Raw genomic sequence first — 16,085 nt, forward strand, 5'->3', positions numbered from 1 at the left:
CAGAGTCGGACATGACTGAAGTGACTTAGCATTAGTAGTAGGTCTTCATAGTACATTCAACTTCAGCATCAGTGGTTGGGGCATAGACTTGGGTTACTGTGTTGTTGAATGATTTGTCTTGGAAACAAACCGAGATGATTCTCTCATTTTTGAGATTGCACCCAAGTACTGCATTTCAGACTCTTGTTGACTATGATGGCTACTCCATTTCTTCTAAGGGATTCTTGCCCACCATAGTAAACATAATGGTCATCTGAATTAAATTCACCCATTCCTGTCCATCATCACCTGTCCATGATTCCTAAGATGTCCGTGTTCACTCTTGCCATCTCCTGGTTGACCACATCTAACTTGCCTTGATTCATGTACCTAACATTCCAGGTTCCTTGCAGTTTTGTTCTGTACAGCATTAGACTGTATACCACCAGACACATCCACAGCTATGAGACGTTTCTACCTCGGTCCAGCCTCTTCATTCTTTCTGGAACTGTTTCTCCAGTGATATATTGGACATCTACTGACCTTGGAGGCTCATCTTTCAGTGTCATGCCTTTTTGCCTTTTCATACTGTTCATGGGGTTCTCAAGGCAAGAATGCTGAAGTGGTTTGCCACCAGATTCCCTGGTGGCTTCGACAGTGAAGAAACCGTCTACAATGCAGGAGACCTCAGTTTGATCCCTGGGTAGGGAAGATCCCCTGAAGAAGGAAATGACTACCCACTCCAGTATATTTTCCTGGAGAATCCCATGGACAGAAGAGCCTAGTGGGCTACAGTCCATGGGGTCGCAAAGAATCAGACATGACTGAGAGACTAACACTTTTATAGTATAAAGTCTTTAAATCTGTGTAATGTGAAACTTCCATGCATTATTGAAATCTTTGAATTTGTTGTCAGTCACACGCTATATAATTTGTGCATTTAAAGATAACCAGCTTTTACTATTATGCATTCTTTGCTTTATAATGACTTTAAAATGTACTTGAGAGAGGTAACATGCATATTTTATCCCTTAATAGTAGTTCTTTTAACCAGTCTGCTAATCTCACTTGATTTTCATTGCTTTGCACTGCTGATCACCATGTCATTTTTCATAGGCTGTATGTTTTCCTGTTTTAGTAATAGAAAACCATTATTTCTGCTAATGTAATTTCATTCATTTTGATATTTTAAAAACATGAGTTATAGACCCCCTATGGTTTAATCAACACATAACGAGAATTATCATTTGCATTAAAATTTTTTTTGTTTTCATTAATGGCTTTATTGCATTAAAAACTTGAAATGTATGTTACATCCTCATAATCCTTATGAGAAAAAAGAAATGGAAAATTAAAGCTAGAGCTTTTATTGTAGAAATAATTCTTGGTGTGGCTCAGAGATTTTCCTAAACAAGAGGAATATAAATATAACAATATTTACATTGATATGGATAACTGCATCAGAATCTCCATGTTTGATGACTCTAAAGACAAACCAGAAATGCTGGTTTGTCTCAAGAACTGAGGTTTGCTTGTTTTTTGTTTTTTGTTGAAGTTCCACTAGTTTACAGTGTAATGTTGGTTTCTGGTATACAGCACAGTGTTCAGTTACACGTGTGTGTGTGTGCACATGCATGCCTAGTCACTCAGTCAGGTCTGACTCTGCTATAGTTCCCTGTGCTATACAGTGGGGCCTTGTTGTTTATTTTTTATATAATATATATATCATTTACATCTGTAATTAGCACCCTTTCTAACCACCCACTGGCACTCTTCCCATCATTACTGCTTTCCCCAATTCCATACTCCTTTCCTCTAAGCTGTTGCCTAACCCATGGAGAACACAGCAGACACCTGGATTTTTTCCTCTGCTTCACTCCCTTACTCATCCTGTCATTTAGCTTACTTAGCCTCACTTTTACTCCTCATCAGAAGAGGGGACATTCTTCTTTGCCTTGACCCATCCTTCCACCTATTTGCCAACTTCATCATCATCCTCCTCTTCTGAGACCTTTCTTCATCACTCTCTCTTGTGCCTTTAAACATTCCCCTCTAGCCTACTGACATTGCCAACCCATCATTCTGGGTGGTAGATCTGAGATTATTTGAACAAGAAAATGTCAAAGAAAAATATTTGGTGTTAGCTTATAACTGTCACCTCACTGTTGTGTTTTTTCAGAAGATGAAAGATTTTGCACAAAAATTTGTTCAGGAGTCACAATGACACCTTTAATGTACTTTGTTTATAAGACTGTGCTTTCAGAAATAGGTAAAATTGTATATAATTCTATTTTATTTTTGAGTAACACTTTTAAAAATTAAAAATATACTATTAATATTTTCCTCTGGTATAGCAGTCAGAATAACATCACCTCTTCCTCTTGCCTCAGAATTATTTCATGACTTGTGTAATCTACAAAGATGCATAGTTTACTGTGGCAGAAATTTTGGGGGTTTTATGGGTTTGTGTTTTTTTAAATAATAACTTACATTTTCTAAGTACTTAGAATGTGTCTAGAAGCACTTTTCTAAGTGCTTTTCCTTTATTTTCTGCTCTGATTCTATCAAATCTATGAGATCAGTACATCAAACCTATGAGATAAGTACTTTTATGACCCCTGTGTTTTCATATGAGATCAGTGAGGCCTAAAGAGCTGATAAATAAACTTTTTGAATAATGTGGTGGAGTAAGTGCCCCTCTCATTTCGTTGTAGGGGAAATTCATCACACCTGCTCACTATAGTGATGTTGTGGATGAGCGTTCTATTATCAAACTCTGTGGCTATCCTTTATGTCAGAACAAGCTAGGAATTGTAAGTAACTTTTTTTTCTATAACATGTAGACTTTTAACTTTCATATTTAGCAAAATACCATGTAAAAAGAACAATAAAACTGAGGTCATAAACTAATGATATGGGTTAGCCAGAGATACAATATGTAGATGACTTAATGTTAACCATAAAGTTCATGTTTGTTACTTGAATTCTATCGTACACTGTACTTTCTTTTCTTTAGGTACCAAAACAGAAATATAAAATTTCTACCAAAACTAATAAAGTCTATGATATTACTGAGAGAAAGGTAAGTTTAAAGATTATTAGCAATGTGGGAGTTAATATTTAATATTATACTAAATGGGATTCTAAAAATATCTGTTTAAAATCTTGCCTTCTAGAAAATGACTATGTTAAAAGATTTTCATTTATAAATATTTATAGTGTTAAAAAATTTTTTTGCTTACACTTGAGTTAGTATGTGAACATTTAAAAATTGCATATTGGCATGAATTCAGGTGAGTGAATCATAGAACAGAATAGAGAGCCAGAAACAGACTCATACTACTTATGTGGACACTGAACATAAGACATCAGGAGTGTTTTAGATCAGTGGAGAAAGGATGGGTTTTTTAATAGATTATATAAGCCCAATTATCCATACAGAAAAAATGAAAACTGATAGCTATTAAGAGTGTGTATACAAAGATCAATTTTAGGTAGATTATAACCTAAATGTAAAAAAATATGTTTTTAGAACTTGGGTTGGGGAGAATTTATTAAATAAGATGGAAAATTATAGACCATAGAGGAAAAACTGATAAATTATTCTACATTAAAATAGAAAACATTGTTTATTAGAAGTTTCTAAAACAAGAGTGAAAAGATAAGCTACAAATCAGGAGTTATATTTCTCACATATAACTGACCACAGATTCATACTTCTGGTCAAATAAATATTGATACAACCTTTCTGAGAAACTGTTTGGCAAAATCAAATTTGTTAAAGTCAAATTTACACATTCTTTATGACCATTCTATTCTTTGGTATAAACTCTTTCTTATTTAACCTGTATACACAAGCACATATGTGTATGAATGTTCCTCGTGCTTAGTTGCTCAGACATGTCCGACTCTTTTGCGACCCCATGGACTGTAGTCTGCTGCTTGGCTGCTCAGATGTGTATGACTCTTTTGCGACCCCGTGGACTGTAACCTGCCAGGCTCCTCTGTCCATGGGGTTTTCCAGGCAAGAATACTGGGGTGGGTTGCCATTCATTCTCCAGGGGATCTTCCTGACCCAGGGATGGAACCTGGGGCTCCTGCATTGCAGGCAGATTCTTTACCATCAGAACTACCAGGGAAGCCCATGAATGTTCCTAGTAGGATAAACAAAATACGGTGCATATTCAGTACATAAAATAGAATGTTATTTAGCCTTCCAAAGGAAGGAAATTCTGACACAGCTACAACTGAATGAATTTTGAAAACATTGTTCTAAGTGAGATAAGCCAGTACAAAAGGAAAAATAGTCTATGATTCTACTTATGTAACGTAATTGAGAGTAGTCAAATTTATGGAGACAGAAAGAATGGTTTTTGTCACAGGAGGTAGAAATGGGGAGTTATAGTTTAATCAGTGTGAAGTCTCAGTTTTGTAAGATGAAAAGATTTCTGGAGATGGATGATGGTGATAGTTGCAAAATAGTAAAGAGGTATTTAAAGCCACTGAACTGAACACTTAAAAATGTGTATGATGATGAATTTTGTGTATCATACCACAATTTTTTAAATGTAAAAATTGTAATTAAAAAAGATTCATGTAACATGGTAATGATAACAAAAAGCAACTCATTGTCCTTAAACAGTAACTAAAAGGTAGTAATACTTAGGCAATGGAATGTAATACACAGTGTAAATGCATACGCTATAGCTACATAAATGACTCTGAAAAACATGATGTGGAACAGAATACAAGAATACATAATAATATTCCATTTAGACAAAGTTTAAAGATAGGCAAAACCAAATGTCAGTAGCAAGACTGAAAGAAAGCAAAGGAATGAGTAACAGAGCATTTATGATAGTGGTTATCTCTGGGGAATGTGGAAAGCTATGCGATTGGGGAGGGACACAGAAAAGCCTTCAAAGGTACTAAATCTTATTTCTTAACTTGGGTGGTCGATTCTTGGATTGTGTTTTTCCTGTGAACTGCATATTTATGTTTTATATTCTCTTCTGTACATAAATTGTATTTCACAATAAGAAAAAATAAGTTGCTGGTTTTAAAATGTTCTTTTCAGTGTTTTTGCAGCAATTTTTGTTATAAAGCATCTAAGTTTTTTGAAGCACAAATTCCTAAAAGTCCAGTATGGGTTCGCGAGGAAGAAAGGTAATTTAAATCATTATGTATATATTTGTTCATATATTTCTTTATAGTTTTTGAGATAATGTAAAGAGTAGGTTAGTTTTCTTTGGAATGCATTTGTTATACACATTTTCATTGTGGGGAAATGGTTATATTTCAAACAGAACTTTTAAGGATTTTACGCTTAAAATCAGAAAGTACATACAGATGTCACTTGTTTTCTGTTTCACCTTTAAAAAGAAAATGAACTTTGCTTCCTGCTTTGATGGTTATTTCTGTTAATCCTAATAATAATCCTGGGATGAGAATTTTAAATTTTTTCAGAAGGTGCAGGATTTTAGATCCAACTGAACTTACTTTGTTAGGAAGCTGTATGTGCATGCCATGTGCTAAGTCGCTTCAGTTGTGTCCAACTCTTTGTAACCCCATTGATTGTAGCCTAACAGGCTCCTCCAGCCATGGGATTTTCCAGGCAAGAATTTTGAAGTGGGTTGCCATGCCCTTCTCCAGGGATCTCCCCAACCCAGGGATCAAACCCATGTCTCTGTCCTGCATTGGTAGAAGGTTCTTTACCACTCGTGCCACCTAGAGAACTGTATCTTGCTGTTCTGTTACTAAATCATGTCCGACTTTTTGCAGTGTCATAGACTGCTTCCCTGTCCTTCACTCTCTTCCAGAGTTTGCTCAACGTCCACTGAGTGGGTGATGCTCTCCAACCATCTCATCTTCTGCCACTCTCTTCTTTCGCCTTCAGTCTTTCCCAGCATCAGGGTCTTTTACAACAAATTGGCTCTTCAGATCAGGTGGCCAAAGTATTGGGCTTCAGCATCAGTCTTTCCAATGAATTTTCAGGTTTGATTTCCTTTAGGATTGACCAGTTTAATCTCCTTTGCAGTCCAAGGGACTCTGAGTCTTCTTCAGCACCACAGTTCAAAAGTCCAATTCTGTAGCACTCAGCCTTCTTTATGGTCCAACTCTCACATCTGTACATAACTATGGGAAAAACAATCACTTTGACTAGACAGACCTTTGTTGGCAAAGTGGTGTCTCTGCTTTTTAATATGCTGTCTAGGTTGGACATAGCTTTTCTTCCAAGGAGCGAGTGTCTTTTAATTTCATGGCTGCAGTCACCATCTGCAGTGATTTTGGAGCTCAAGAAAATAAAATCTGCCACTTTTTCCCCATCTCTTTGCCTTGAAGTGATGGGACTGGATGCCATGATCTTTTGTTTTTTGAACGCTGAGTTTTCAGCCAGCTTTTTCACTCTTCACTTTCATCCCCATCAAGAGGCTTTTTAGTTCCTCTACACTTTTTACCATTAGAGTGGTGTCATCTCTATATCTGAAGTTGTTGATATTTCTCCTGTCAGTCTTGATTCCAGCTTGTGATTCATCCATCCTGGCATTTTGCATGATGTACTCTGCATATAAATTAAATAAGCAGAGTGAAAATATACAGCCTAGTCGTACCCCTTTCCCAGTTTGGAACCAGTCAGTTGTCCCCTGTAAGGTTCTAACCATTGCTTCTTGACCCATATACAGGTTTCTCAAGTAAGGTGGTTTGGTATTTCCATCTCGTTAAGAATTTTCCAATTTGTTGTGATCCATACAGTCAAAGGCTTTAGCATAGTCAGTGAATCAGAAGTAGATGTTTTTCTGAAATTGCCTTGCTTTCTCTGTCATCCAAAGGATCTTGGTAATTTGATCTCTGGTTCCTCTGCCTTTCTAAACGTAGCATGTACATCTGAAAGTTCTCAGTTCACCACTGCTGAAGCCTAGCTTGAAGAATTTTGAGCATAACCTTGTTAGCATGCAAAATGAGCACAATTGTATGGTATTTTGAACATTCTTTGGCATTACCCTTTTTTGGGATTGGAGTGAAAACTGACCTTTTCCAGTCGTGTGGCCATTGCTGAGTTTTCCAAATTTGCTGACATACTGAGTGCAACACTTTGACAGCATCATCTTTTAGGATTTAAAATAGCTCAGCTGGAATTCTGTCACCTCCACTAGCCTTGTTTGTAGTAATGCTTTCCAAGACCCACTCAGACTCTAGGTGAGTGACCACTTCATCATGGGTTTTGGGTCATTAAGATCTTTTTTGTGTAGTCATTCTATACATTCTTGCCACCTCTTCTTAATCTCTTCTACTTCTGTTAGGTCCTTACCATTTCTGTCCTTTATCATGCCCATCCTTACGTGAAATGTTCCCTTAGTATCTCTGATTTTCTTGAAGAGATCTCTAGTCTTTCCCATTCTATTTTTTTTTCCCTCTACTTCTTTGCACTGTTCATTTAAGAAGGCTATCTTATCTCTAGAACTCTGCGTTCAGTTGGTTCTTTCTTTCCCTTTCTCCTTTGCTTTTTGCTTCTCTTCTTTTCCTCAGCTATGTGTAATGCCATTCAAATAGCCACTTTGCCTTCTTGTATGTCTTTTTCTTTGGGATGGTTTTGGTCACTGCCTCCTGTACAGTGTTATGAACCTCTGTACATAGTTCTTAACTATGTACTAAGGTTAAAAAGTTCTAATTTATTTAATTAGAACTGATTTATTTAGTTTAACAATTATTTCTAATTTTGTTTTCTAATTTAATTTATTTTATCTTTATTAAAAGTACAATATTTTATAAATTTAAAAAAGCCAATTTAAAGAGTTATTTTTAGCAAAAAAAGTTTATAGACACTCATGGGTTAGTTGCCTTTTGAGAAATGTTTGAACATTTATAACATTTTAGTTGTTGCTGAATTTGAAAGAGAATTCATTACTGAAGGGAAGTTGGCATAATAATGTTAAAGAGGAAACAAAAATTATTGTTATGTATCTATTACAAAGGCTTAAGTTAATGAGATAATGTCTCAAGTAATTCATGTTTGATAGAGAATATTATAGCACAAGGCAGTGTTATTTGAGGTAAAATAAGATATATGCTAAATCTTACTGGATACTCAAGTAGCATCACTACTGTATGTTCAACTAGCATCAGTTGTACTGGTGACAGTAGCTTTGTTTGCAGACACCTTTCCTTGCCGAGCCAATTCTGTGTGGTTTAGAATATGTTGAATATACTACAGTGTGGCCTTTGTTAATTGAATTAAACATTATGGAGACTAAATTGCTCATCATTTCTCTGCCAGCCTGACTTTCTTATTTGGAGATAAAAGATTGTGGCATTGTCCAAAGTTTCTGGAAAGTTATAAGCACCTGTTTAACTATCATTTTTTCTCTCAATATTTCTTCCTAAATTTCTTTCGCGGGAACTGCCATTGCCTCCTCAGTTCTAATGACAGCAACATATTACATTTCCCAGTGTTCAAACTGATGTTTGCTTGAGTTCTTAGCTTTGCTTCCAGAGATCTTTTTTTTGCTTCTTGAAGTTAGTGCTCTCATTTAGTCCATCCGCATATCTACTTCAAAATCGTTTATCAAAGCACCTTTCCTGTTATCTCTGTTTTCTTCAGATATAGTTATTGGTACTTCTTTAACTAATTTTAAAGCGTTCCTTCCTCTAACCTTTTCCCAAAATCTTACCATCCTATCTTCAGAATGCCTACTTCTTTCCCAAAATAAGAAGCTATGTCAATTTATATTTATGGTTCTTGAAATTCTACTTTATATACCCTTTCCCACCTCACTAAAAGATGAAAATGCCCTTGGTTTTTTTAAACTTACCAACTTAATTTACATTTAAAGTGTGTAGGGACTTTCCTGGTTGTCCAGCCGTCTGCGCTTCCATTGCAGGGTGGTGCAGGTTCCATCCCTGGTCTGGGAACTAAGAACCTGCATGCTGCACAGTGTGGCCAAAAAAAAGAAAAAAAGGTAGGTAGGTAGGGTAGTGTACTGCTCAGCAAGATGCACGTGTCTGCTTGTGCACTCACATGTGTGAAAGCCAACCTCTGTGGTTAAGTTAAAATCTCATTGGGATGGCAAAACAAATACACCTGAGTGAAACAAATTTGACTTATTCTAACGGACACCTGTAATGTAAGTCAGTGAGGTTAAAACACTGCATAAGGAAAAGCTTTAAGCAGAGATGAGAAAACAAACTTACAGGAGTAGGTTGGGTATTGGAAGTAGATAGTAAGAACATTAACTCATTTGAAATAAGGGATATATTTGGGAAAAAATAGAAAATAATGATAGATATCAAGGGGCCAAGCTAAGTTTGGTATGTACTCGAGCTGGGGAGCCACTGAACATTTTTGAATAGAATTTAGTCTGGCATTGGTATGCGAGATGAATTAAAGGATCACAATGAAAGAACTGAAAGGATCCTTAGAGATAATTTAATCCAACTTCATTATCACACAAGATCAGAAAGAATAAGTGTATTTCTTAAGCTAGTTATAGATTCTGAACAAAGCTAGGATTCTTTCTTGATTGGAAGTAACCAGTGAGCAATTTATACAATTATCACATTGTACCTAGTGTAACTATAACCCTTATTTATGCATAATAGTTGTCTGAATACCATGTCAGTATTTTTCATAACTGGATGCATCAGTGTTACCTTAATTTCTAAATTCTTAGAGGCAAACATTATGTCAGTTTATTTAATCCACTAGAGGTCACTGTTTTTTCACAAAAAATGTTTGGTATTTTTGTGCGTGCTAATGATCAGAATTCTGGAATTCAGTATTTTCTTAAGCTTGTCTAGATATTATATGTGTAAGCTTTACAGAAATGTATTTTAAAGAAAGTCTGTTCACATAAGTTATGAATGTTACACCCCATAGCATATCTTTTAAAGGCAAAAAATGGCCTTTTTAAAAAAAAGCCAATATTTAGTATTTAATGCAGAGATAGTTTTATTAGTTTTGAATGAGTTGTAATAAATAAGCTATATCACCATAATTGCAAGTTATAATTTTATTAATATTAATTGCTATTTTCATTATAATTTTAAAATAATAAATTTGAAAATCCACTCAAAGAATTAGATATTTTATTGTAATGACTTCCAAAATCTTTTTTTAATTGAAATATAGTTGACATATAGTATTATATATTAGTCTCAGGTGTACTAGTGGTGATTTGATAATTACATACGTTATGGAATGATTACCATGATAAGTCCAGTAACCATCTGTTCCCATACAAAGTTATTACAGTATTACCATATTCCTTATGCTGTACTTTACATCTCCATGGCTTATTTCTTTTAAAATTGGAGGTTTGTACCTCTTAATACCCTTCACCTATTTCATTGATGCACACACCCCTCTCCCTTCTGGCAACCCCTTGTTTGTTCTCTGTATTCATGAACGATTTCCAGAATTTTTTTTTTTACCGTTTCACCTTATCCAACACATACATAGAACTGAACAAAAAGTTTTATGAAATAATTTTTATCCTCACTACATGGAAAGCCTCTGTTACATTTTCTACTGTGTTGCTTTTTTTGAAATGCTGGTAGCACCCTCCTTAACTGGTTGGTCCTGATCTGCAGAGCACTGTTTTGTTGAATCCAGCTTAGGATTTTAGTATTGCTTTACTCTAGGAAAGTCTTATCAGCACTGAATCTCATTTTCCTCATTTGTAAAGTAGAAACTTGCATTTAACTTTAGTTCCCTTTCATTTTAATGCTTTACAGTTCTAAGTCAGTCACTGCTGCTATAGTTGAAAGTTTTCTGGATAAGCAATGTCTCATTTATAAAAATGATGAAAGTTAAAAATACCAGCATAAGCCTAGGGAAATTTGTACTACCTTTTAGGGAAGTCTGTCTCATTTAAGAGTTTAGAATAAAAGTAACTGATTTTTAAATAGTTAGAATTCTTTAGTCCTGTAGAAGGCTGATAAAAGACTGAATTAAAGTTTTTATATTATGAATAAAAACCAAGAATATTTTATAGTATGTCTCAAACAACTTGAAATTTACATATTCAGAGACACCATGATCTTACCATTTGTCAATAAAATGTTAAATTTGACTCAGTTTGGTTTTTCTTACATTGTTGTGAAAACTAATATTAGTCTATCCACCAGATTCTAAAATACTAAAGCCTATATTATCTCCTAAAATTTATCAAATATTATTTTGTACCATAATAAACTCACTTCCTCCTTAATAAAAATGTATTAAGCAGCTTAGGAAGAATTTAGACAAATTCATGAATTCCAGCTCCATATTTCTATTGAGGCTTTGGAATCAGAAAGGGTCTTAGGGTTTGTATTTCCTCGTTTCTGTTATTAAAGTAAAACTATCTGGAGTATGTCTTTAATGTTGTAGAAGCAGCAGTGCTTTACACAGAAAGGCTCCTGATGCCCTGTCAGAGACGAAACATTGACCTAGATGGCCTGGGTCATGACACAGTGTGAGGCTTCTCATGTTGTGAGTTAGAAAATTTTCATACACTTGGTGGCCAGAACCAGACCACATACAGTTTTGTTCCTAAGACAGCATGCTCCTTTAGGTAGTAATACTATATAGTTACATTTATAAATCCTGTGGTTAACTGGAGGCTCTGACAAGTCTTTGAAGGAGGGAAGCTTCTAAAATTGTAATTAAAAAATCAGGAGTTAAAGCTGAGGAGGAAGGACAAATGTTTAGAATTAAAGTTTGATTTAAAGATGAAATTGGGGTAAATGGTTAATGCTGACAGAGCTGAAAGCGCCATCATGTGGCCCAGCGTAGGGGGTTTTCACACATGTTTCTTGGCAATAAACACAGTATAATCTCAGAGGTGCGGAAGCCAAAAACCTCTGCAGAACAACTTCTATAACCTCTTCCTGAACAGTCACCTCTCTTGCTTGGTAGACAGAATAAAAACTTCCTGAAACAGCTTTTAACATATTTGAAAAATTCCCACCACAGGAGGGAATTGCAGTCTGCTCCTTCCGTTGGTTTATTTATAATACACATATTCTAAGTGAAATATACACACACACATCAAGGTCTTTTGGTGTCCTTTTTCTAGTTTTAGACTCACTTTGGTAAAGTTAGTTAATCATCTGATTTATAATTTAGTGAAAATAATATGTTTATGGAGAACCAGCTTGAAAGTATTCTAACATGGTTACTTATTTTTAAAGTTGAAATTATCTCGATTAAATGTCTCAGGACAACATGAAGGGAATGGAAGGTACCTAGATTGAAGAGAAATGATATTTTTAACAAAAAGCTTTTGAATTTCATCTAAAGAGGTAGAAAAGAAAGAGTAATGTGACTTGGTGGCTTGTTTCTAAAACAGCTCATAGCAAAAAAAAAAATAAAGTTTTATATGGAATCTTTTGTTCAATACCTCATTAAACTCAATTTTAGTTTATTTTAGTGTCAGGTACCTCTCTACCTTTCATAGATTGGAAATCTGAGTATTAAGTTTATTCCTTTTAAAGCATCTAGAAACAGTGTTCAACATAGTTTTCTTTACATGAAGTCAGAAAACTGAAACAACAGAAAGGAAAATAATGAAATACATTGAATTCCTATGGGAGGGGTTATGTAAAGATGGTTTCATCACAACTTTGGGGGTTCCTTTTTCTGGCTTTAATTAGAGGCAACATGTTAGAACTTAGACTTTGAAAGACCTAAATTCAAATCTTAGATTTACTGCTTGAGACATGTAGTGATCTTGGGAACCCCCTTAAGGATCGCTTTACCCCTCAGAGCTTCAGTTTCCTCATCTATAAAAATAAAGTTGCGAGTTATGTGAGGATCAAATGGTATAATATATGGAACCACGTAGCAGAAAGTGTGGGAGAATGAAAAAGTCTGGAGATGGATAGTGATAGCTGTGCAATAATGTAAATGTACTTGATACCACTGGACTGTTGCTAAAAACAGTTTAAATGGTCAGTTTTATGTTATATATTTTTTAACCACAATTTTTAAAACATTTACCACATAAAAAGCACTCAGTGTATGCTAATTTCCCCATTCATTAGAGATTGAGTTTTCTTTTAATTCTTAGTGTTTTTCTCAAAAAATATCAAGTCGCAATTCTGGAGATGTCTCATAGGACTACTTAAATTATCTTCATGATTTAGAATAATGTGTACATTTGTATTACCCTTGATTCAGCCATACTTAGACCTTATTCTTATTTGGAACTATTCTGCCTCCAAGATCTTGAAATAAGAGCTTCCCGTCTCTGACCACAACCTCTCTCTCACCTACAGCTGTCACTCCTGAGTGTGCTTTGTGACCTCATTTTGACCTTCTGTCTCTACCTTATCTCTCTTCTTCTAGGGTGGCAGACCCTCATTAAAGTTGTTTTGTCGAGGTCCATGGTCAGCAGTTGTAATATCATCCTCTCAGACAAACCCCAGGTTCTTTCTCCCTTAGCCTTCAGCCATGTCCACCTTCCCAAAATTCAGTCATCTTTTTTTCCTGTTCCTCAAGATTATTGGGTAAAGGTCTTAAATAAGACCATTAGCACTTTAGATAAGCTGTCTCATTTATTTCAGTCCTCAAAACATACTAGGGAAGTGTTGGTACCCATTTTATGGATGGTGAAACTGAGGCTTTAGCGACTCACTCAAGAACGCTTGGCTCATAATATAGATTTGGGACTTAAATCCAGATATCTGGCACCAAAGCCTACACTCCTGGGGCCCTGTTCCAGTTGATTCTGTCTAGTCTCAACAGTGTGCTCACATGTTTATTCTTTCTTAATGACTGTGATACGTTCAGACCTTTTCTCTCCTTAAATGTTGAAGCCCCACATCCCCGACTCCTAGTAGATATAACCTACTACTTAAGTGAAATGATTGAGGACAGCCGCTAGAATCTCCTTCATTATTTTCTTCGTATACTATGTCATTTCTCTGCCTCCTCATTGCTAGTATAGTACCCTGTATGTTACCAATTCTGTTCTCTCACCAAGGCCTTGCTTTATGATTTGTTCCTATTTTCTTCCTCTTTCAAACCCTTCCTTTTATTCTAATTCTTCTTCCTCTACTTTAAAAAGGAAAAAAAAATCTGAAAATTATACTTTAGATTTAGCAGCCCTATGGTAATTTGTGATCTTAGCAAGAGTCATTTTAGTAGAGTAATGCATACAGATGTCAGGAGGTAGAGGGCTGAGCACTGAATAGGAGATAATGGAATTGGAAGTGATAAGTGTAGACTTTCTTTAAAGATGTCTGTCAGTGAAAGGGGAGAGGGTTGTGTGGCTCAAGGACAGAGTTGTTTTCTATGTGTGTGTATATGTGTGTTAGTTTTTCTTTAAGAAATAGGCTAGATTTAACCTTGGTAACTTACCAAAAGAGAAAAAAGAGAGAGGTATGTGGAGATTCAAAAGGGAGGGGATTTATGTATACTGCTGGCTGATTCATGTTGAGGTTTGACAGAAAACAACAAAACTCTGTAAACCAATTATCCTTCAATTAAAAAATAAAAAAATTTTTAAGAAATTAACTGGTCCAGAAATAAAAGGTGGAAAGGAAAAAAAAAAAAAAAAACCTCCCTGTAAAATCCATAGGATTCACCTCAAACGCCTTTATGTATAAACTGTATTGTTCTTTAGAGGCACAGCTGAATCTGAAGCTTGTCATCATTGGCTCAGCAGGAAGTTTTTCTTTCTTCTCTTAATTTCCTGTAGCAACTCATATCTCTCTCATGGTACTTATTATATTTGCTGTTGAATTAGACGATGCAAGAGTGTAGTTCTTGTGAGCCATGCTGGCCGGTTTGATACCTGGGTTTACCACTTACTAGCTGTGTGACTTTCTGCACGCTACTTAGTCTTTCCGTACTCAGTCTTTTTATCTGTAACGTGGGATGATAGTAGTAGCCACATCATTCTCATGAGGATGCTGCTGCTGCGAAGTCGCTTCAGTCGTGTCCAACTCTGTGCGACCCCAAGGACGGCAGCCCACCAGGCTCCCCCGTCCCTGGGATTCTCCAGGCAAGAACGCTAGAGTGGGTTGCCATTTCCTTCTCCAGTGCATGAAAGTGAAAAGTGAAAGTGAAGTCGCTCAGTCGTGTCCGACTCTTAGTGACCCTGTGGACTGCAGCCTACCAGGCTCTTCTGTCCATGGGATTTTCCAGGCAAGAGTACTGGAGTGGGGTGCTATTGCCTTCTCCTCTCATGAGGATGGTTACTTGTAAATCTCTTAGAATGTTTATTTTCCTTCTACTAAATTGTAATGTCCTTAAAAATAGGAACTTATTCTTTGTATTATTTAACATACTCATAAACGTATAATATTTCAGAATTTTATTTTTGGAGGAATTTGTTGAATGATGGAATATACCCTGTATTTACAGGCTAGCCATTTAGTTAGTACAAGAATCTAGTTGAGAATCACTGTGTCTATACACATTTTTTTTCCCTACACTGATACTCAGATCCCGGTGTAGGACCAAATGCCAGACAGCTGCATGGTACTGGACCTTGATAATTTTAGCCTAGAAGACTTGGGCGAGGATGTGGGATAGGAAGAGTGAGAAAACTACAAATGGAAGTGGGAGGAAGTAGTCAACAGGCAATAAAACACTCTGTTGGAGACGTTAGCATATTATTTAGTATGCTAAAAAAGCTCTTAATGGGAGTTATAAATATCCGCTGGAGTAGTCAAGACTTGTCACCATCCAAGCAGTGTCATTTGTTTTCTTTGAGTAACACCAAACCAAGGTAGCTTCTGTGACTAGAGTTTTCATGAGTGGGAAGAAGCAGGGTAAACAGGATAATTTGGATGATTGCAAAAGGACACGCCTTGATTGGCTGAAGGACAAAGGAAAAAATAGATTAAATTTTTATTCTCAGGGAACTCTCTGATTATTGCCTTATTTTGTCTTCTGAATTTTTAATTATTGGTCTTGGGGGAATTTCTGAACTGTAGGGGACTCTCTAGAATAGGAATGTATGCTGATGGGTGGTTCTTAGATGTTTAATGGGAAAGAATGCCTTGATCAGCTAGCAGTGCCTCCCATAACTAAGGAGAGGATTGGCAGTGAATCCATCCTCTGCAGTGCCTTGTATGCTAAACAAAAGATGAATGGATTATCTAGGCAATAGTTACAT

General features: G+C 35.9%; 1 protein-coding gene across 17 annotated transcripts in view; it reads left to right on the top strand.

The window, feature by feature from the left end:
* The window catches only part of RPAP2 (RNA polymerase II associated protein 2), a 115,008-nt gene that overhangs the window by 8,641 nt on the left and 90,282 nt on the right, over positions 1 to 16,085 (top strand). For all 17 annotated transcript variants that reach the window (XR_006060064.1, XR_001039614.4, XR_001039615.4 and 14 more), the window contains exons 4-6: positions 2,694 to 2,792; positions 2,996 to 3,061; positions 5,057 to 5,145. Coding sequence is in view for 9 of the 17 variants with exons in the window: in XM_012176171.3 (XP_012031561.1) it covers positions 2,694 to 2,792; positions 2,996 to 3,061; positions 5,057 to 5,145 (254 nt within the window). In the remaining 8 variants the exon portion in view is untranslated. The remainder of the gene's footprint in view (positions 1 to 2,693; positions 2,793 to 2,995; positions 3,062 to 5,056; positions 5,146 to 16,085) is intronic.

Source organism: Ovis aries, chromosome 1 (genome assembly GCF_016772045.2).
Source record: "Ovis aries strain OAR_USU_Benz2616 breed Rambouillet chromosome 1, ARS-UI_Ramb_v3.0, whole genome shotgun sequence".
Lineage (NCBI taxonomy): Eukaryota > Metazoa > Chordata > Mammalia > Artiodactyla > Bovidae > Ovis > Ovis aries.